At 35.4% G+C, this 21925-nt stretch overlaps 4 protein-coding genes across 6 annotated transcripts; 1 reads left to right on the top strand and 3 right to left on the bottom strand.

The window, feature by feature from the left end:
• Window positions 1-611: 611 nt before the first annotated feature.
• On the top strand, window positions 612-5897 carry LOC141594159 (uncharacterized). The gene is made up of 6 exons (XM_074414343.1): window positions 612-1097; window positions 1545-2444; window positions 3274-3468; window positions 3566-3720; window positions 3968-4078; window positions 5426-5897. The coding sequence occupies exons 1-6, from the start codon at window positions 909-911 to the stop codon at window positions 5493-5495; spliced, it is 1620 nt and encodes a 539-aa protein (XP_074270444.1). The 5' UTR covers window positions 612-908; the 3' UTR covers window positions 5496-5897.
• A 618-nt stretch (window positions 5898-6515) lies between these two features.
• On the bottom strand, window positions 6516-10537 carry LOC141623486 (pectin acetylesterase 8-like). The gene is made up of 10 exons (XM_074439619.1): window positions 10494-10537; window positions 9676-9970; window positions 8184-8308; window positions 8045-8105; window positions 7900-7953; window positions 7730-7807; window positions 7536-7641; window positions 7299-7444; window positions 7036-7161; window positions 6516-6722 (listed from the first exon to the last, which is right to left on the bottom strand). Exons 1-10 carry the CDS (start codon window positions 10535-10537, stop codon window positions 6642-6644), a joined length of 1116 nt encoding a protein of 371 aa, XP_074295720.1. The 3' UTR covers window positions 6516-6641.
• Window positions 10538-10684: 147 nt separating this feature from the next.
• LOC141594132 (pectin acetylesterase 8-like) lies at window positions 10685-14595 on the bottom strand. Of its 3 annotated transcripts, none has more exons than XM_074414331.1 (14): window positions 14436-14595; window positions 13515-13636; window positions 13350-13432; window positions 13126-13255; window positions 12964-13043; window positions 12802-12888; window positions 12445-12569; window positions 12302-12362; window positions 12157-12210; window positions 11987-12064; window positions 11794-11899; window positions 11561-11706; window positions 11318-11443; window positions 10685-10953 (listed from the first exon to the last, which is right to left on the bottom strand). In XM_074414331.1, exons 2-14 carry the CDS (start codon window positions 13633-13635, stop codon window positions 10873-10875), a joined length of 1278 nt encoding a protein of 425 aa, XP_074270432.1. In that variant the 5' UTR covers window position 13636; window positions 14436-14595; the 3' UTR covers window positions 10685-10872. The 3 variants fall into 3 exon arrangements, with proteins under 3 accessions (XP_074270432.1, XP_074270427.1, XP_074270436.1); XM_074414326.1 differs by lacking the exon at window positions 14436-14595 and adding an exon at window positions 14315-14401; XM_074414335.1 differs by lacking the exon at window positions 14436-14595 and adding an exon at window positions 13722-13744.
• A 4310-nt stretch (window positions 14596-18905) lies between these two features.
• LOC141594103 (pectin acetylesterase 8-like) lies at window positions 18906-21504 on the bottom strand. The gene is made up of 11 exons (XM_074414300.1): window positions 21344-21504; window positions 21164-21246; window positions 20844-20973; window positions 20682-20761; window positions 20511-20597; window positions 20126-20250; window positions 19968-20028; window positions 19819-19872; window positions 19544-19727; window positions 19311-19456; window positions 18906-19216 (listed from the first exon to the last, which is right to left on the bottom strand). Exons 1-11 carry the CDS (start codon window positions 21456-21458, stop codon window positions 19109-19111), a joined length of 1173 nt encoding a protein of 390 aa, XP_074270401.1. The 5' UTR covers window positions 21459-21504; the 3' UTR covers window positions 18906-19108.
• Window positions 21505-21925: the final 421 nt, after the last annotated feature.

Raw genomic sequence — 21925 nt, 5'->3', positions numbered from 1 at the left:
AGTCCAATTTAATTTAGTTCAGCTCTTTTCAGTCGAAAAGAACATGACATTAGTCTAGTGGTTATGATAGAAGTATTACGACAAAAAAAAAGAAAAAATCCTCCCAATCCAACACACTTTCTATTATTCATGTATAAAAATCCTCATTTATTACCGTGTTAAACCATCTAAAAAAAAAAATGGTCTATGAACTATATATAAGCATTTTATTTGTTAATAATTCTAAGTAAATACTCCCTCCTATTCACTAACATTTTCCACATTTTCGAAACGGATAAATGACAATGACCTTCCTCTTTTCTTATTTGTCAATCGTTTGTGATTAGTATCACATGTAAATATGTAATCCACCTTTTCTCTTCTATTTTCATTTTCCTCCATATGTTACCATTCACTAAATAATTGTCAAAAAATGATGTGGAAGAAGAAAGAGAATAGAAGAGTACTTCGTATTAAAATAGTAAAATAAACCAGTTTTATTTAACTAAATTGTGTATTCATTTATTCTCCTAATTCAACTCACTTTAAAAATGCGTATAATCTCATTTAAGACCGTCTTAAACTAATAACCCGTACTCGGTAATAACGAGTACTTCATTTAATGCTATCTTATTCTTACATGACATACACTCAATTGCACTCTTCCATTCTTTACAATAACAACAACATTTCACCTGTAAACACCAATTTGATGATTTTTAGGTTATTCTAAGATCTGGGTATTTCACAATACATTGTAAAACAATAAGCAATTAGGGTTTGCTGTTCATTGAAATCGAATTCAAATATTATTGGGTTGATTTAAGATCTGGGTGTTTTACAATGTATTGTGAAAAATGCAACATTTAGGGTTTGTTAAATTATTGGGGATTGATTGAAATTGATTTGGGGGTCTTAAGGGGATAGTAATGGGATCTAGTAGTAGTAAAACGCGTCGTTCTGATGGGTTGGCATTGTCTTCTGCTTCTTCTACGTCGTCGTTTTCGTCTTCGTCGTCGAGTAGGAGGAAAAGTAGAGGCCTTTTTAGTTCTTCTTGTCTTGGATCTTCTTCTAGAGCTTATGATAGTGATACTGATGACAATGAGGATGATTATCAGGTTGCTATATTTGTTTCTATTTAATTATTAATTATTTATTTACTGCGTGTATTATTGGTTTTTGATAAAATGAAATATTGCAGGAGTATTATTTGGTTTCGCTAAATTTTATTTGATACCGTCTTAAGCTTAAAATGGCCTCTTTTTATGCGATGTGGTTCATTTAACGCTAGTTAAAATGACGATTTTTAGACATTAATTGGGTAGGTGTGTTGTTAATGTAGCCCATTTCAGTTGATTATCCCACATTTAACACTTTTGGTGATGTTTTCTGGTGAATTTGTTTTAGTTGTTGCTGAAAATGGAATAATGTTGTTACATTTTGGGGTTGTTGGTATAGTTGATTAGTTGTATTTGTAGCCGAAAATAGAACTTGAATTTTTTTGGGTTTTATTATGATTTATGGTGATGGGTATTGTGTAAAAGTATGGAACCATTTATCTACAGGTTTCAGATCATCATAATGAAACAAGTGTGGCAAGAATACAACAGATTGAACCCGAGTCTAATGAAGTGAAAGTCGAGGGCTACCAAACTGTTAAAGTTGATGAACCTGATATTCCTTGTGTATCATCTAGCGTTGTGCTTAGTGAATGGGCGCAGGCCAATGGAAGAAATAATGTAATAAGGGCTGATGGAAGTTCATCTCAAACTTTCTCTGGTCGGTCTGTGAACCATTCAAGCCGATTTTTGTCCCGCTTCAGCTTTGTTCCTGGCAGTGTTAGTTTTAGGCGAGCTGCCAGTGTGGGGTCGTCAAGGGCTTATCCTTCTTCTCCCACAAGCTTTCCTGTCTCCTCCAGTGGCGAGGATCATTTGTATAGAAATTGGCCGCTTGGACTGAGTGGGAATGTAAATTCTTCATCGCGGATTAATTCTTCTCTTAGAGCAAGTAGTGGTGATTCATTAGTAGATAATCGGGAAATTTCTGTTCATGTTCTGGATGAAAATGAGAGTGAAATGACTCCTGATGTTTGTTTACCGTCTCTTGGAGAAACCCTTAACAGGCGAGTTAATGAGCGCCAGAATGATGCTAGAGAACCTGTAGATCGCAATGTTCTTTTTAGTAGAACTCGAAGTGTGGGTAGACTCCGCGATAGAGTTCTTCGGAGATCATCATTTTCGGATTTGACTCTTTCTCCTTTGCAGCAGGAGGGTACAACAGTTTCTGATGGAAATGTTCTTAACTCTTTGACGTCTTCTCCATATCCTATGCCTAACATGGTTAACCGATTTCACTCTAGTCAAAGCAATAATGTTGAAACATTGAATCTAAGAGATGCCGGGAGAAATGATCTAATAGAGCATAGATCAAATTTCTTGGAGCGTCGAAGAAGAATTAGATCTCAAGTAAGCTTTCCATCTTCGCGAGTTGTGACATATAGTGTTCATCTTAGCTTTAGAAGGCATATAGTTGCTTTCCTAATTGCATTACGTCTAATCCATTTGTGGGCTGTGAACACCCAATACGTACATCATGTGTTTTGAGGTATTTGATACGATAGGAGTATTGCATTACACCAAATACACTGATTTGTACTATGTTCTAGAGTGTTTTGAGGTATTTGATACGATAAGAGTAATGCATTACACCAAATACAGTGATTTGTTTGTGTATTTGTACGATGTTCTAGAGTCCATAATGGAGGTAGTTAATTATTCTTATATATACACATACATCTGAAATTAGGAAATCATACTCATATTTTTATACCATACGGAGTAATCATTAGCTCTTTGTGAAATTAGGAAATCATACTCATATTCTTATATCATAGGGGTGAAAAAAGTGCCAAAAGCGGTATATCAAGCAACCCAAATACTTCTAAACTATTAAGTTACTAGCCGTAAATAATGGGAAAGTAAGTGAAAATGACTCAAGCAAAATTACAAACTGTATGCGTGGATGTTCTATTTGCTCGCTCTTTCTCCCTTTTCTGTCTGTGTAATTCGGTTGTTCTAGAGTATCAGTAGACAGTAGACATGCAAATTAGCTTCCAATATCTACGCTCGAGGGTGTTTGCAACCCTGAGGTCCTCTGTGTATTAATTATAGCATTAGCTCTTTTCCAGGTTGTCTGAGGGTTATTGCTTTCCCTTTAGCTTTGTTGTGCTCTATATTCTATTAGAATTAAGGTTTTTTTCTCCGAATATCCGTTATGATTTGTCCTCAAATACAGGTACGGGCTCTTCAGCGTTTGGGTAGCCGTTTCGAGAATCTATCCGGGCATGAAAGGTATTGCATTCTATCAGGGCAACATCGAACTGGTCGTTGCTCATGTCGTGTCAATACTAGAGAATCTAATTCAAATGATGATGGTACTGCTCGTGCTAGTATATCAAGAATAGTTATGTTAGCTGAGGCGCTGTTTGAGGTATGATTACATTGCATTAATCTTCTGGTGAATCTTCCTTATTTGTTGCATTATTGTTGGTTAAATCTGCCTGATTGTTTGATATTTATTATACTAGGTTCTCGATGAAATTCATCAGCAGTCAGTGGTATTATCCTCTCGACCCTCTTTATCTTCAATCGGATCGGTTCCTGCACCGAATGATGTTGTGGAATCCTTGCCTGTAAGAATTTACACCAAATCTCCAAAATTACAGAGCGAGGAAGCTGCTCAGTAAGTCTCACTTGTACTTGTCACTTTTCTTCAAGGCCATGTGATGCTAAATGAAAATGTCATATAGAAAAGGATATATTACAAGTTTACAACAACAACAATGACAAAGGTTCCTAAAATTTTATTGGGGTGAACTAACATGAACAATCGTAAAATGTTTAGTAACATCAGGAAGGCTTTTCGTTCTAAGAAGAGCGCTGCGATAATGTACTCTGTAATTTATCTTTTACCTGTTTTACTGAACCAGATGTTATATATGCCTGGTGGAGTATGAGGAAGGAGATGACATGCGTATTATGCCGTGTCGTCATGAATTTCATAAGAAGTGTGTTGATAAGTGGCTTAAGGAGATTCATAGGTACTATTCCTTTTCTTTTTTTTTTCATCGACACCTCTTTCCCTTTTGGACTCGTATGAAATATAGAACATTGTTTTTGCATTCAACTGTGTCCAAGTGGAATAAGACTTCAATTACGTGGCGAAGGGTGATATGTAGATAATGTTTAGATTAAGGCCTGATGTGAATGCTGAAATAAAGTGGCTGCGCTTCTTTTTCTTGTGAAGTAGCGGTCTGTCGATGCAGTTCTTGATGCAATTTTCATCAAGGGTCATTCGTAAACGACCTTGACATTGGGGTAATGTTGATGTTGATTCATCTTTACAATAGCGAGAATCTCTGATAGAGTGTTTCCATAAAGTTGTTACTTGCTTGCTTCTATGGAAGAAGATAGTTTTCAAATTACCTTTCGACACCCAAATAATTTTCTGGTCTGGTCTCAACAGTACCTTCATAGATTACTGAACACCTTGAATCTTTTTGTAGAATTGACATCTGAAAGGATGCTTTAATGAAAAAAAGCTATTTTCCTAGAATCTAGAGTTTGATTGAACAAATTTTGAACATCTTTGAGCTACTCTCTTAAAACATTCTTGGCAATGTAAGTAACTAGAGTAAATGATGGACGGTAAAAATTAAGATAATGAGGATTGATACTCATGAGCTTGGTTTGAAACCGAAACCCTTCATTATCCGAAACTGCCCATAGGCTCCTTTACACAAAACAAAACAATGGTATCCAGTGTCCTGAAACCAGGCTCATCTTCTTTTCACTCTCAATCGATACCACTTTCCCAAGTTACAAATGCTTCAGGTGATAAATGCACATTAAATTGTTGGAGACTTGGAGTGTTAGTGAGGGCAGAGAGGGTGAAAAACAAAGCGCCTAGATAAGGATAGAGAAAGGGTTCGGCTGCTGGTGCATGGTGGAGAAAGTAGGAGTAATATAAAACGAGGGTAGTGGAAAGATGGAATCGAATTTCTAAGTTTTGTAAAACTGATATTCATACAAAATCCAAATATCCAAAAAATTCAGATCATCTATTAAGTTAGGATACCCAATTTTCGAAAAGAATGATGGATTTATATTATGGATATTTGAATAATACTTTGCTGTACTATTTTTTAGTAGCCTGTCCTCCTTTCAATGTTTGTTTCATTAGCGTATGATAAGTTTGCCTCACTGAGTCACTTCCTTATAATGCCTTGCTGCGGAAGACTCGGCAACAGTTTTGTTCAATGTTATATTGTGTCTGCGTATTTGTGGACTGTGGTCTACTGTCTTTTTCTATTTTTTATCTACACATTGTAATTAGGCCTTAGTGGAGAAGTCCAGTTTTTCACTGATTTTGTTCTTGGCTATCGCAGAGTATGCCCACTTTGTCGTGGGGACATCTGCAAATCTGACTCATTGCTGACAGGCGTGACAGCGTGCTAAGACGATTGTCAGTGTATAAATCACAAATCTCGAGGAATATCTCAAAAATGAATAGTGAATCTTTTTGGCTATCTTGAGAATGTTTCCCGTCACTCTGTTTACTTCCTCGTCTGATTTCCATCACACCCTGCCATGAAAAATCAACAAGAAATACAATTGTAGGACTGGCCAGTATGGTAAGAATTGGTGATGACCGATGAGTAGTACGTCTTTGGCTTGGTCTAATGTTTTGTGAACTGTAATGAATATACCAGAAAACTGCATTATAGCTCCATTTTAGGAGCTTTGTTTTGAGAGCATATTGTGAATAGTGAAACATCAGCAGCTGGTCTAATCCCTTTTGTAACGGAAAAATGTACAATGCATTCTCGATTTCTCAGTACCAGAATATTCGTTCCAATGGTTTTTTTTTAACCTTTTTGGTGTCTCGCGTGTTATTTTAGTTGAGTTCGGGATAACTAATATTGGTGCCTTATTGGTCGGCTTACCAATTCGTTTTTGGTTAGTGGTTACAGGCCGAGTCAATTTTGGGTTGGGGATTTGGGATATTGAGACCCAAAAATGACCGGTGTAAATGAACAATACCCAAATTGATCCAAAATGTATAAAATATCCGGAATGACACGATCCAAATCTGAGTTAGATAACTTGTTTCTCAGGTCTGTACTATGTCTCCCCTCCCATGGTAAATTGATCAAAAATGGATAAAATATCCGAAATGAACACGGTCCAAATCGAGTTAGATAACGCGTTACTTACGTATTAACTAATGTTTCCATTCGCACTTTTCTGGCGCTTTACCATTCTTGTTTGTAGACAATGACGTTCTTCAATTAGGTCGATATAATTGATGATTATATCTCCATGCTTAAATAGTAAGGGAAGGACAAAACCGAGATTTAACACGAGTAGGACCGCAAACCAAAAAAACAGTTATATTTACATGTCGGGAAAAAAAGAAATCAATTTTCCATCTTGGAGACGATGAAAAAGCAAATGTGGGAAGAAAAATGATGGGAGTACAAGGTAAAACTATAATGCTATATGTTGGGTATGCACTGTTTGTTTTTACAGTGACGGAAAAATTGGTGCCGTATGATGTAGGTACATACAACTATACAAGGTTAGTATTGCAGGAAAATAGTCTTAGCTAAGAATACTTGCTAACAGGCATAGTACAAGGATCAGCTTCACTGTTGTATCGTCATTTCGTCTTCCACCTCCTTCCTGCGCATGAGCGAACTCATAAGTTTCCGCTCAATGCTTAGGCTTACCCATGTAAACAGCCATAGACAGGATTCAGGAGCATCTGATACATTAAACTAATAATGTTTATGTAATACATTAGCTATTTTGAGTAGTGCCAAATCGCGTAAATTTTAATTTTTGAATGGTTGATGAATCACATTGTTGAATTCCTTTCACCTATATTCTGCTATTCTAATTTTCATTCAGGAAATGAATGCATATATGGCCGAATCTCGTACTAATGTAACCTAACAAATAATACTGTATGTCCTATAGCTGGAAAAGTTTATACTTGGTGATGTGGTTCTTGTGGCTCGTAAATGCGATTTTGGCAGCTCCGGTCACAAGGATAAGGGCAGTCTATCATCTGCAAACGTCTACGATCATAAAACCAGTCTCCAACTGACTCTGCAATTGTCTGCAAAAGGTAAAATTTACATAAGACATTACTCTGCAACCCACAATTCCGCCTTGCCCCTTTTTCTGAGTTGTGAACTCGTAAATATAGATCTCACTAATTTAGCTCAGAAGTTAATAAGGAAAAAGAGGAGATACCATATTGTGCAAAACTGGGGAATGTTTACTAAACCATGTTTCTTGAAGTTCAGTTTGGCAATGGGCGTAGCACGAGTTTATGAACAGTCCTCTTGATGGTGTTCTGTTGAGTCCATTAAGCGCGTGTAGAAACTCTATTCTGAAATCTGAAAGAAAGAAAGAAAGAAAGAAAATGAATCATACTAACATAAACATGGACTGTGTGACTGAATATGTTCGGTTTTAGTGATACTGAACCTTGCATAACTTCAAGTTGATTAGTTGAGCAATTCTGCAAGCTGGTCTTGCAGTCGGACCAGTAGCCACGAGGATCAGCTGCAGCTGGTGCCAATATATTCTTAATCTGACCAAAAAGTTACTTACTTTGATTAGTAACAGTCGCCAGCAATGCGAATATGATGGAATAAAGAAAAATGACAGTAAAAACTAACCTGCCATGAATCATATGCTGCATTTAGTATGAAAATTGGTGTTCGGATCTTTGGTACAATGTACTGCGGAAAAAAACACTGCAAAACATTTTGAAACATTCATTAGCACAACTGAGAAATATTCCGACTTGACAACTTTATTACTAACTGATATGCAACTATGAACTTACTAACTCAGGCTTCATGGTCGCTGTACAAGTTGCAGGTAAGTTCTTTTCTGATCCCTGGTATATAACTAAATAATCAGTACACAGTAAAAATTAGAAGCAAAATGACACAGAATATATTCACAGTAAAAATTAGAAACAAAATTACATGTAATTTCACTATTTGATGAAAGTAGGTCGCGACATGTGATGCTCCTGAGATATCCTTCCTGTTAGACAGACAAAAAAAAGTTCATTTGACGGAAAAAAAGAAATACTCGCAGTTGTAAGAACAGTAAGAAACATACACATTGATGAAATAGCCAGCATCGGAGAGGCACTTGACTTTAGTACCGGGAGGGAAGTGAGCTCGGAAGCTATCACAATGCAAAATGGAAGTCAATCCACCAGCTGAACACCCGGAAAGAAGAGCCTAATGTAGCAACTCTTCAGTAATAATCACACACAGTATATATATAATGCAAAATAAGGACATCCAGCTGGGGCGATGATCACTTGGCCACTGCAGCCCCCGAAGGGGGGTGGCTTACATGGTCGATGTGCTGGTGCGGGAATGCATGGGCCCGGGGAGATTCAACCCCCTAGTCATCAAAAAAAAAAAAAAAATGGGGTAATGTTGATGTTGATTCATCTTGTGAAGTAGCGGTCTGTCAATGCAGTTCTTGATGCAATTTTCATCAAGGGTCATTCGTAAACGACCTTGACATTGGGGTAATGTTGATGTTGATTCATCTTTACAATAGCGAGAATCTCTGATAGGGTGTTTCCATAAAGATGTTACTTGCTGGCTTCTATGGAAGAAGATAGTTTTCAAATTACCTTTCGACACCCAAATAATTTTCTGGTCTCAACAGTACCTTCATAGATTACTGAACACCTTGAATCTTTTGCAGAATTGACATCTAAAAGGATGCTTTAATGAAAAAAAGCTATTTTCCTAGAATCTAGAGTTTGATTGAACAAATTTTGAACATCTTTAACCTACTCTCTTAAAACATTCTTGGCAATGTAAGTAACTAGAGTAAATGATGGACGGTAAAAATTAAGATAATGAGGAGTGATACTCACGAGCTTGGTTTGAAACCGTCCAAAACTGCTCATAGGCTCCTTTACACAAAACAAAACAATGGTATCCAGTGTCCTACTGTCCTGGAACCAGGCTTATCTTCTTTTCAGTCTCAATTGTTACCACTTTACCAAAGTTACAAACGCTTCAGTTGATGAATGCATATTGAACTGTTGGAGTGCTGGTGTACGAGGGCATAGGCGGTGAAAAAAGAAAGCGCCTAGATAAGGATAAAGAAAGGTTGGACTGCTGGTGCATGGTGGATAAAGTAGGACTGTAGGAGTAATATAAAACGAGGGTAGTGGAAATATGGAATCGAATTTCTAAGTTCTGTAAAACTGATATTCATACAAAATCCAAATATCCGAAAAATTCAGATCATATATTAAGTTAGGATACTCAATTTTTGAAAGAATGACGGATTGATATTTATGGATATTCAAATAAATACTTTTGCTTACTATTTTTTAGTAGCTTGTCCTCCTTTCAACCGTTTGTTTCATTATCGGATGGTAAGTTTGCCTCACTTCCTTATGATGGCTTGCTGGGGAGACTCAGCAATTGCTTTGTTCAATGTTAATATTTTGTGTACGTATTTGTCGACAGTCTACTGTCTCTTTTTCTATTTTTTATCTACACATTGTAGTTAGGCCTTAGTGTAGAAGTCCAGTTTTTCACTGATTTTGTTCTTGGCTATCGCAGAGTATGCCCACTTTGTCGTGGGGACATCTGCAAATCTGACTCATTGCTGACAGGCGTGACAGCGTGCTAAGACGATTGTCAGTGTATAAATCACAAATCTCGAGGAATATCTCAAAAATGAATAGTGAATCTTTTTGGCTATCTTGAGAATGTTTCCCGTCAATCTGTTTACTTCCTCGTCTGATTTCCATCACACCCTGCCATGAAAAATCAACAAGACATACAATTGTAGGACTGGCCAGTATGGTAAGAATTGGTGATGACCGATGAGTAGTACGTCTTTGGCTTGGTCTAATGTTTTGTAAACTGTAATGAATATACCAGAAAACTGCATTACAGCTCCATTTTAGGAGCTTTGTTTTGAGAGCATATTGTGAATAGTGAAACATCCGCAGCTGGTCTAATCCCTTTTGTAACGGAAAAATGTACGATGCATTCTCGATTTCTCAGTACCAGGATATTCGTTCCAATGGTTTTTTTTTAACCTTTTTGGTGTCTCGCGTGTTATTTTAGTTGAGTTCGGGATAACTAATATTGGTGCCTTATTGGTCGGCTTACCAATTCGTTTTTGGTTAGTGGTTACAGGCCGAGTCAATTTTGGGTTGAGGATTTGGGATATTGAGACCCAAAAATGACCGGTGTAAATGAACAATACCCAAATTGATCCAAAATGTATAAAATATCCGGAATGACACGATCCAAATCTGAGTTAGATAACTCGGTTCTCAGGTCTGAACGATGTTTCCCATCGCATGGTAAATTGATCAAAAATGGATAAAATATCCGAAATGAACACGGTCCAAATCGAGTTAGATAACGCGTTACTTACGTAGTAACTATGTTTCCATTCGCACTTTCTTGACGCTTCACCATTCTTGTTTGTAGACAATGACGTTCTTCAATTAGGTAGATATAATTGATGATTATATCTCCATGCTTAAATAGTAAGGGAAGGACAAAATCGAGATTTAACACGTGTAGGACCGCAAACCAAAAAAAAAGTTATATTTACATGTCGGGAAAAAAAGAAATCAATTTTCCATCTTGGAGACGATGAAAAAGCAAATGTGGGAAGAAAAATGATGGGAGTACAAGGTAAAACTATAATGCTAATGCTGTGTATGCACTGTTTGTTTTTACAGTGACGGAAAAATTGGTGCCGTATGGTGTAGGTACATACAAGGTTAGAGTATTGCAGGAAAATAGTCTTAGCTAAGAATACTTGCTAACAGGCATAGTACAAGGATCAGCTTCACTGTTGTATCGTCATTTCGTCTTCCACCTCCTTCCTGCGCATGAGCGAACTCATAAGTTTCCGCTCAATGCTTAGGCTTACCCATTTAAACAGCCATACTCAGGATTCAGGTGCATCTGATGCATTATACTAATAATGTTTATGTAATACATTAGCTATTTAGGCAAGAGCCTAAATAATACAGTTTGATATAGAGTTTAACATATTCCTGAATAGGATGAGACGATGAGTAGTGCCAAATCGCGTTAATTTTTATTTTTGAATGGTTGATGAATCACATTGTTGAATTCCTTTCACCTTATATTCTGCTATACTAATTTTCATTCAGGAAATGAATGCATATATGGCTGAATTCTCGTACTAATGTAACCTAATTCTATAGCTGGAAAAGTTTATACTTGGTGATGTGGTTCTTGTGGCTCGTAAATGCGATTTTGGCAGCTCCGGTCACAAGGATAAGGGCAGTCTATCATCTGCAAACGTCTACGATCATAAAACCAGTCTCCAACTGACTCTGCAATTGTCTGCAAAATGTAAAATTTACATAAGACATTACTCTGCAACCCGTAAATATTGACTCACGGCATGAACTGGCCGTCTGGCCTTTAGCTGATAAGTTAAGAAGGAAAAAGAGGAGATACCATATTGTGCAAAACTGGGGAATGTTTACTAAACCATGTTTCTTGAAGTTCAGTTTGGCAATGGGCGTAGCACGAGTTTATAAACAGTCCTCTTGATGGTGTTCTGTTGAGTCCGTTAAGCGCGTGTAGAAACTCTATTCTGAAATCTGAAACAAAGAAACAAAGAAAATGAATCATACTAACATAAACATAGACTGTGTGACTGAATATGTTCGGTTTTAGTGATACTGAACCTTGCATAACTTCAAGTTGATTAGTAGAGCAATTCTGCAAGCTGGTCTTGCAGTCGGACCAGTAGCCACGAGGATCAGCAGCAGCCGGTGCCAATATATTCTTAATCTGACCAAAACTTACTTACTTTGATTAGTTAACAGTTGCCAGCAATGCGAATAGGATGGAATAAAAGAAAAATGACAGTAAACTAACCTGCCATGAATCATATGCTGCATTTAGTATGAAAATTGGTGTTCGGATCTTTGGTACAATGTACTGCGGAAAAAAACACTGCAGAACATTTGGAAACATTCATTAGCACAACTGAGAAATATTCCGACTTGACAACTTTACTACTAACTGATATGCAACTATGAACTTACTAACTCAGGCTTCATGGTCGCCGTACAAGTTGCAGGTAAATTCTGTTCCGATCCCTGATATATAACTAAATAATCAGTACACAGTAAAAATTAGAAGCAAAATGACACAGAAGATATTCACAGTAAAAATTAGAAACAAAATTACATGTAATTTCACTATTTGATGAAAGTAGGTCGCGACATGTGATGCTCCTGAGATATCCTTCCTGTTAGACAAACAGACACTTCAACAGTTCATTTGACGCGAAGAAGAAATACTGGCAATTGTAAGAACAGTAAGAAACATACACATTGATGAAATAGCCAGCATCGGAGAGGCACTTGACTTTAGTACCGGCAGGGAAGTGAGCTCGGAAGCTATCACAATGCAAAATGGAAGTCAATCCACCAGCTGAACACCCGGAAAGAAGAGCCTAATGTAACAACTCTTCAGTAATAATCACACAGTGTATATATATAATGCAAAATAAGGACATCCAGCTGGGGCGATGATCACTTGGCCACTGCAGCCCCCGAAGAGGGGTGGCTTACATGGTCGATGTGCTGGTGCGAGAATGCGTGGGCCCGGGGGGATTCAACCCCCTAGTCATCAAAAAAAAAAAAAAAAAAAAAAAAGGACATCATAAGCCATGGGTATATCAGTACATTTTTCGCGCTCTTCATTCCTTTTAACATTAGATCTTCCATGATAGCGCGCCAGACTCTAGCTCCTCGGAAATGAAGCTTAGTTACCTGTATCAACAAAAATTCTCAGAAAGATGATTTTTTTTTTTTCCTGTAAGAATGCTAAATGCAGGGATTACTTACAGGATCAACAGTTTCCACGTCTCCAGTGAAAGACGCCCCATCACAGTATCGAATTTTCACCCTGTTCCAATTATGAAAGTCTGAAGAATCAATTGTTAAGCGAGTCCAAACTGTAGGATATGAGTACGAGGCGAGATCTTCTAGAAGGGTATTGACTCAAACCTGGATTATACATTGGATTGTTGCTCATTATACCGGAAAATGCAAGTGGGTTAACCATTTTCCGGGATGAGCCTAAGTGCATGTACTTTCGCGCAAGACAAGATGTTATATTGTTGCACCAACCTCCTCCCTATAAACAATACCAACACCAAAGATTATGAAAACTCGAAGAATCTACTCAATGTTCGAAAACCATCAGAAAGTGATGAAAAAATGGGACTAACCTCGATTTGAACCAACCAACTATTGACCCCTGAACCATATCCTCTATTCAGATTATACGCGGGCGCACTTCCATCCAAACAAACTGCAAAACACAAATGTAACATGAAAATGAGTCGATAATCAAAGAAACATTCTTAAGAAAAAAGACTAGAAAACTTATTTACCAGCTCCCTTTGCAACAGCACTCCTTAAATATGTTGTTTGAACATATAATCCTTCAGATTTCAGCAAGATTACCGCGAAAATTACAGCTTTAATCCATTGTTCAACTGTTCTGCTATTCATTCTGCACAAAATCAACCATGACCAAATGAGATCAGAAGTATAACTTAATATACTCTTTATTTCCGTCTCAATCATTTGTTTATTACCTTTTGGTAAACGGAAACTAAACTTTTAATCCTGTTGTAGTAATACAAATAAATACTTTCTGCAATGTTAGTGACATCATTTCTAAATTAAATTATAACCCACATGATAAAAATCAAGAATTAACAAATTTCATGAGAATAACATGAAAAAGCATTTAACTTTACATTAAATAAAGTTTGGTAGTAAGCTTTTGCCTGTTTTTCCATCAAGGAAAAAACTTTAATTGATTAAATTACTTTACATTCAAATTTTAACCGCGGGTTGTAACTGTTAAATCATGTAAACACACCAAATTTTCAACATCCCTATTGTATTCAATAACTTTTATGCCGTGTCGAACACTGACATTGTCACATAAACCATTTTCATAATGAAAATTACGTTAAGAATTGCATCGATCAGCAAAACATACGATTTGTAACAGAATTTAATTTAGGCCGTGTCGAACACAAAAAAAAACCATTTTCAGATAACAGATAATGAAAATTACGTTAAGAATTGCATCAGCAAATCTAACATGATTTGTAACAACATTTTCATATAACCCATAATGAAAATTACGTCGAGAATTGCGATAACAAAATAAACTTACATGATTTGCATAGAGGATTACAACAAAAAACTTAGTCCATTAGTACATGACATATAATAAAACAAGAAAAGATGAAAACTTGAAGGTGGGAACGAAACTTGAGATAAAGACGTATATATACCTTGTTGAAAGTGAGAAAAAGAAGAAAACTGAAAAAAAAAATGGAAGTTATTGAGTTTTGAGAATTAAGGTTTAATGATTGTAACTTGGGAGTTGGGACGGCGGAAGCTTTGTCAGAAAGTAAATTGCTTCTGGTTGGTGATTTGGTCATGGAATTTTGGAAAACAATAATAATAATAAATCAAACAAATACATAAATAAATAATCTGATGGTTGATACTTGATAGTTGATACGTACCCAATCAGGTTTTAATCTGTTAAATTCAACAACGGGCTTGGGCTGCACCCGAAAGGAGGAGAAATAGTCCACATACAACAGGCCCAAGAGAGTTCCACTCTAAAACCAATTGGCTATAGAGGGAGTAGCCCATTGCCTTATAAAGTGGTAATTCTTATCCTCTTTTACCAATGTGGGACAACCCTCACATGTGGAAACTTTGGATTTCTTCACATAATCTAATGGTTAAGATGACGAATTTTTTTTTTTTTTTTTTTTTGGATTTTAATGTTGTCAAGATTTAAATCCAGGTCATGAATTCCAACCTTTAACTTTACAAACTAAATGTAGAGGGTGAATATCATTGTCAAGTTTGAATTGCCTATTTTCTATATTGTGATGTGATTATAACTTTACAAACTAAGCTAATTAATGTAAAGGTGAATGTCATTGTTGAGTTTGAATTGCCCATTTTCTATATTGTGATGTGATTGTGACTCATTCGACAGAAAAAGAAACGTATCATATAAACTTTTTTTAATATAAGTTTTCATTTAGGAATGTTAGTTTGTCAAATTTAAAATAATTGTATGATAGCTTATTCCTATTTTTGTCGGTGTAAATAAGTTATTATTCCTTTTGTTTTAATAAATTATTTACTTTTAATTAAAATGCATCTTTAAAAAAATATAAAGGTAATTAAACAATAAATCGAGACAGAGAATACAACGCATTCTACGCAAATACTTTGTGCAATCGTCTCATTATAAAAAAATTAGCTATATGAGTCATACGAATATGATACAATAAGTGATGGATTACTATAAAAAAGAACTCAGAAAAATCATACATAAACCCGATTAAATACTTAAATGTATGTTAGTTGTATGGTGCTAATATATAACTGGTGATATAGTAGTATTTTAAGTAAATTATACATCTGAGGTATTACCTCCAAGGGTATAATAATTGGCTGTATGTTCCAGAATTTTATAAAAAAGTGTTCGAATTATGCTTTAAAAATTAAATGTACTCCAAAAATTCGAAAAAAAATGCATGTAAGTTAAGTTGCTAAAAGGTCCAATGTATTACATTAGATGCGTATTTTTTTTTTCAGAATATGATTCATTGAAGTTGGATGACAATGCAATTAAATTTGTTAGTGGATTCTTAGCTTCCAATTTTATTTTATTTTTCCTACAAATAATGCTATTTTCAAACATGTCTTAATTTCAAGGAGGTCCACTAATCTTCTTTAATTCATGGAGGCCAAATTGTTGAAAGTTGAGCATAATTAGTTCAGATTTGAAACAATTAATCTCGTTTGTTGAAGAAGTTGATAAGAATTTGGTACTTCACCTTCTTTTGTGGGACATATTGTTTTTATTCCAACTTTTTTCATGTGGAAATGTCCAAAGGCTCTTTATAAAATCAAATAAAACTCATCACTTTATGTGTTTCTAGATATTAATTTAGATTCAAGATTAATTCCTACAAAGAGAACATAATGTGTATTGATTATGGAGACTTTTTTAAAAATTGTTTCCGAAAATAGGGTACAAATATAAATGTTACTCCGTAATATTCTTAACTTACTGATAAAAATAGGTGCATATGGACATTAAGTCGATGAGTTGAACCTTGGTTTTATTGTATTGTATCAATCTTTAACTCGTTTATTCCAAAAAAAAAAAAAAAACTATTTTGTATTAATCACTTTTTTTTTCAGTACTCCCTCCCTTTTTGTATATATGACGTTTTATTTCTTCGAGATAAGCCTTTGACTTTAACATTAACAGAAATATATTTGTCCAAAAATTATAAAAATTATACAATAAAATTCTTTGCGAGAAACTCGTTCATATGAGTGTACATTTCATGATATTTAATCTTATACTTTGAAAGATATTGAATAGAAAAGTGAGTGTCTCAAAATGTGAGAATGACATATATAAAAAACAGAAGGAATATGACTGTATCAAATATCAATAATCAAACTTTATTTTGTTGTTAAGGAACCCAAATGGGTAGACATAAATTCAAATCCAAATTATAAATACCATTCTTTATAATTTTATTAACGATTTTTTTTAATGTATACCTTAAAGACACACCTTAATATTAACAAGGAAAATGTAAAGTCACCCAACTAAATTCAACCAAAATTGGTAAGGTTGAAATCAGGAAAATTGATTGACCTTTTGGCTCGTGAGTGTTGGACAGTTCGCTGGCCATGTTGCAAATACATTGTGGGAATTAGATTGCGACCCAATCTGACTTAATCTTGACTTATGTCTCTCCCAAAATACAACTATTCTTACACAAAATCTCTTGAAGACGGCACGTATCCGTCACTTTGGAGTAACAAATACCATTTCTTCTCATAAATGATCCAAATAGAGGAGAGAGGGAAGCACATGGGGGTTCCCCCACCTTATCCCCCCTATCCGTTTTGTGAGTGACATTACCCGTCACTTACTCCGACCCGTCTTCAGCAAGACTAATTGCTATTACGAAATGCATTTTTTACCATTTCACAAGTCACAATCATTTTTATTTTAACATTATTTGAAACGATTGTCAAATGTCATGATTAGTGTAACACACTAACACGTCATAAATGAAAATTTGTGCCAAAATATTACCTATACATAATTATATCCTTCTTTTCTGAAAAAATTGAAGGAAAATGATAAATCTTAAATCAAGCATTAATAACATCAATTTACGTGTAATTGTGTCTTAATAAATAACTAATTTAATTCCATTTTGGAAAGTAATTTAGTTCTTAAATACAGCCCTTATCATTACCGAAAATTGAAATACAAGTATCCACTATTCGTATCATGAATTACTTTTCATGTTATATGATTTATTTTAGAAAAGTCAACTTATGGATACTATAAATATAACTTTAACCGAAAAATTAACAAAAAAAATATTTTAAATGGTACATTATTTTAACGTTGTATATGGCACATTATCTAATGTAGCGACGGTGAATTCCATCGTTAACACTTCACAAATATAGGCACATGATCTCTTAACGTACACGTTGACATAAGATAAACCGAAGATTATCTTTCAAACAATGCGTATGAACATGGCAAGCTAATCTTAACAAATGCAATAATACTCCTGTCACAAAGTAAAAGGATCAATATATAAGGATAATGATAGTACATTATTAGATGACGCTTAATTTAGGCGTCACCCTTTTACATGCACCATTTATTATTGAGGTCTCTACTTATTACATGTGATGCACCCATTATTATTAAATCCCTAATTTACACCCACTATTATCGGGGTCTCCAACTTATTACATGTGAGAGGTTGGTGCTGAAATTGGACGCCACCCGCCTTATCATTATCTCTAATTTTCAAATACTCTTATATAATACTGTCACATAGAACAATTTAATAACGCAACTCCTTGCAATCAATTGGTACGTTCTAGATTTTTGATAGTCGACCTACTGATAATGATCCGCCAAATTATCTCTTTTCCAAATTTTCATACTCCTATTCTTAATAACCCTAAGAGGGTACGGGAATTAAGGGAGGGGAGTATTATATGGTAAAGTATTGTAGTGGGTAGGAGATTGGAGAGAGGGAAGGTATTGTGTGATTAAAATAAGTATTGTTGTGGGGTAAAGTGATTAAAATAAGATAAAGTATGAGTATTGTGGGGTATTGTTGTGGGGTGAGATGATTAAAATAAGTATAAAAGTTTGCCAAATAAGGAAATAAAGAGAGTATTGTGAATAGACGAAAAAAGAAATAGGGAGAGTTATTTAGAATATGAGGGAGTATATATTAAGACGGTGTCTCGGCTATAAATCGGATATAGATAATGTATTTCCAAAGTTTACGATTAGAACCTGTGACTCGTATTGTGAACTATTGTCGTATGTAATACGGAGTAGATAGATACCATTATGGTTTCAAATGTTTTGGATATGTATCATGAATTAATGATTTTATTGTGCATTGTCGTCGCATTAATATTTTCTCGTTTGATATCAAAGTTGGTTGGTGTGAGTGGTAAGGACTCTTATCTCTTAAACAAGTGGTCAGGGGTTCGATTCCTGACTTTTGCGAATGAAAAAGCCAAACTTGGGAGGGGTCAACCCTCGGTAGGGGATCTCCTGGTCAACACCAAAAAAAAAAAATATTTTCTCGTTTGATTAATGGCCAATGTTGAAAAATTGTCAGATTATCAGTCTAAAATTGTCCAGTACACTTTGATACTTGGTTTATCGGAAAAAAAAAAATTATCGTATACTCGTATTTTTTTTTAAATGTTGTAACGATTTTATATGATAAATATTGAAATCAATGGGAACTTACAAGGAACGACATACATACAGTAATTTACTTGTTTGGTACAACCAAATATACAGTACTGTTACGACTGTTATAGTTTCTTCTGTGATTATGTGAAAATGTCCGAGTTACTCAAAAACGCGGTTGTGACAAGTTTTATCGCAAGGGTAGGGGCAATCGATCTTTTGGAAAGCATTGCGGTCATAGAACCAGCCTCCAACTGCAGCTGATATCGTCTGCAAGATTAGCCATTTACAGTAAAAAGCATTGCTGTAAGTTCTCGGTTGAACAAGGCATATCGTAGATAAGCAAAATGAGATGTCGTCATACCGTGTTATCTAGTAAAGGAGAGTCATTCCTTAACCATGTTTCTTGAGTTCCTGACTGACAGTGACTGTAGCAAGAGTTGATGAACGACCCTCTTGATGGGTTGTCGCCTAAGGACGACAATGCTGCTAAGAACTCTGTCCTGAAACCTGAAAACATGATCGGTAATGAGTAATGACACGATAGTTTCTGTATGATTTTCGGGAGATCATATTAGATGTATACAAGTAATAAACCTTGCAATGTTTGGAGCTGAGAATCGGAACATTCTGTTATGTTACTCTTGCAATCTCTCCATGTTCCATGTCGATCAGCTACTCCTGGTGCTAATGTATTCTTTACCTGCCAGGTATCGTAGGCAGCATTTAGCAGAAACAACGGCGTCTGAATGTCCCTTGCTGCATATTCCGGGAACATGCACTGTAATACCAAAGATGAAAACATTTTCATTTTTAGGTAAGAATGAAATTATTAAAGGACTAAATTTAGGATGGAAGGCGACGGTATTTACCAGTTCAGCACTGAATTTAGACGTACAGGATTCAGGCAGATTTTTTGCTGATCCCTGCGGTAAATTTCAAACTAAAAGTGTCAAAGATATTGCAACGGTAAAAAAATGAAAAAAAAATAGGGGATAATTGAGAGATATTAGATTCATACATGTGTGTTAACAACTTGAGCAAAGAACTCTTGAATATGTGGTGCTCCAGAGACATCATTGCTGTTACAGGAATTTAGAGAGACGACTGTGAGTGTGAGACCTTAGATTAGATTGGCTAAGGAAATAGGAAATTGCAGAGGATTGAAAGAAGGATTACGCGTTTATGAAGAATCCGGCGTCAGATAAACATTTCACTTTGGCAGTAGATGGTACCAAACCCCGGAAATTGTCACATTGTAGAATAGCACCTAAACCACCTGCTGAACATCCTGCTAGAATTGCCTGCATTTCCCCACTTCTCTTTAGTACAAAGTTTAAGCTAAGAAATCGTCTTTAAGTTATCTTTCGTACTACTTGTGTCTGATTCTCGACACTTGGACATGCTAAGGACGAATGAATCTAATTGACCCGTGCAAAACATGAAAAGAACAATCCAAAGTCGGTCAAGAACTGAAATTTGACCTAAAAGTGACCCAATTGACTAGAAAATGACTCGAATCTGAAATGAAAACTAAAAAGAGGTTATCAATCATAGACCATACATTTTGAGCATCCTTCATTCCCTTAGCTAATAAATCATCCATGATTGCCCTCCAGAGTCTAGCTCCTCTGTAGTAAACTTTTGCATTCTGTACATTTCAGCGTAAATGACAGTGTAAGTACACATTAAACATAAATCAATAAGTCATGCTTGTGTATTAGGAATTACTTACAGGATCAACATCTTCGACATCTCCTGTATATGACGATCCATCACAGTAACGGACCTTGATCCGATTCCAGTTGTAAAAGTCTAGCAGATTTGTCAGAAGTCAGTACTATCATAACACATAGATATAATTTGAATGCTGAAAATAAGGCAAATAATTTAGTACCAGGATTGTACTTTGCCTGGTTACTCAATATCCCAGAGAAAGTGTAGTTTGTTGTCATTAAGCTAGATGAACCTAACCGGTCAAGTGTGCGCTCTAGGCACTTCGTTGGACTGTTACACCATGCTCCACCCTGACCAAAACCAATGGTATATCATATACGAATAAATTTCATCAAATGTCATTACGCTTTACAAATTCATCTACTTTAATAAAATAATAATACTGTCAGCAGGACAAATTTTCGAACCCATTTCATCAGTATCACCTGTAAATAATTTTTTCCCGCTAAACTAGTTGATATCGAGGAAGTAAGCACAAACCTCCATATGAATCAGCCAATTGTTGATACCAGCTCCAAAACCCTTGTGAAAATGGTAAGCTGGTGGACTTCCATCCAAGCAAACTGCATTCATTGCATTATTTTTACTGCACTTTGTACATTTTATATTTTTCGAAACTTTTTTACTCAAAGATCCAAATTCTACAAGAAATATACTTACCACCCCCTTTAGCTACTGCATCTTGAACAAATGTTATAGGGACATAAAAACCATTAACTCTAATCACCATCACAATGCAGATCAAAAACTCGATCCATTTCGACTTATTAACCATCCTGTCTCCAAACAAAGCTTATTCCGAAACAAATAAAATAAAATAAAAACAGATATAGAGTAGTAACAGATTAATGAATATATGTGAGCTTAAAAAAGTTTTAAAAGGCTAATTTTTCAGCTCACTATATATAGAGTAAATATATGCATATGACATTACTATATGTAGGAAGATTCATTTTCATTATTCAGAGAACGGATTTTTTTAATTCGGTATTCACTAGGCACACGTTAATGATCCAAAAACGGTTACCTTACCGTTACATAAAGATATGAAACTAACATGTTTTCCAGTTGGAGAACATGCTGGCTTCTATAACAAAAGAGACATGAACCAGACTGGCTTAGTTTTCAAGATTTATAAGTCAAACTTTTTGCTTTAACTTTTTGTAATATATACTCATAATTTCCCACTAATAATGTCAAGATTTACATTGATCAAACTTTGGGTTTGACTTTTTTTTTTTA

This window comes from Silene latifolia, chromosome 1 (genome assembly GCF_048544455.1).
Source record: "Silene latifolia isolate original U9 population chromosome 1, ASM4854445v1, whole genome shotgun sequence".
NCBI classification, from domain to species: Eukaryota; Viridiplantae; Streptophyta; class Magnoliopsida; order Caryophyllales; family Caryophyllaceae; genus Silene; species Silene latifolia.
This window is presented reverse-complemented; position numbering and strand designations above follow the sequence as displayed.

What these genes read in the sequence shown, in the direction of transcription:
- LOC141594159 (XM_074414343.1), top strand. Translation starts at nt 909, where the DNA reads ATGGGATCTAGTAGTAGTAAAACGCGTCGTTCTGATGGGTTGGCATTG. An exon ending in TAGCTGAGGCGCTGTTTGAG is followed by an intron (nt 3,469 to 3,565) that starts GTATGATTACAT and finishes TTATTATACTAG; the next exon opens with GTTCTCGATGAAATTCATCA. An exon ending in TGGCTTAAGGAGATTCATAG is followed by an intron (nt 4,079 to 5,425) that starts GTACTATTCCTT and finishes TGGCTATCGCAG; the next exon opens with AGTATGCCCACTTTGTCGTG.
- LOC141623486 (XM_074439619.1), bottom strand. Translation starts at nt 10,537, where the DNA reads ATGGTGAAGCGTCAAGAAAGTGCGAATGGAAACATAGTTACTAC. An exon ending in AATGGAAACATAGTTACTAC is followed by an intron (nt 9,971 to 10,493) that starts GTAAGTAACGCG and finishes TATTCATTACAG; the next exon opens with TTTACAAAACATTAGACCAA. An exon ending in CAGCATATGATTCATGGCAG is followed by an intron (nt 7,642 to 7,729) that starts GTTAGTTTTTAC and finishes CTTTTTGGTCAG; the next exon opens with ATTAAGAATATATTGGCACC.
- LOC141594132 (XM_074414326.1), bottom strand. An exon ending in GAATGAAGAGCGCGAAAAAT is followed by an intron (nt 12,570 to 12,801) that starts GTACTGATATAC and finishes TTGTTACATTAG; the next exon opens with GCTCTTCTTTCCGGGTGTTC. An exon ending in ATCAAATAGTGAAATTACAT is followed by an intron (nt 12,211 to 12,301) that starts GTAATTTTGTTT and finishes GTTATATATCAG; the next exon opens with GGATCGGAACAGAATTTACC.
- LOC141594103 (XM_074414300.1), bottom strand. Translation starts at nt 21,458, where the DNA reads ATGGTTAATAAGTCGAAATGGATCGAGTTTTTGATCTGCATTGTGATG. An exon ending in TGCAGTAGCTAAAGGGGGTG is followed by an intron (nt 21,247 to 21,343) that starts GTAAGTATATTT and finishes CAATGAATGCAG; the next exon opens with TTTGCTTGGATGGAAGTCCA. An exon ending in GCCGGATTCTTCATAAACGC is followed by an intron (nt 20,029 to 20,125) that starts GTAATCCTTCTT and finishes TTCCTGTAACAG; the next exon opens with CAATGATGTCTCTGGAGCAC.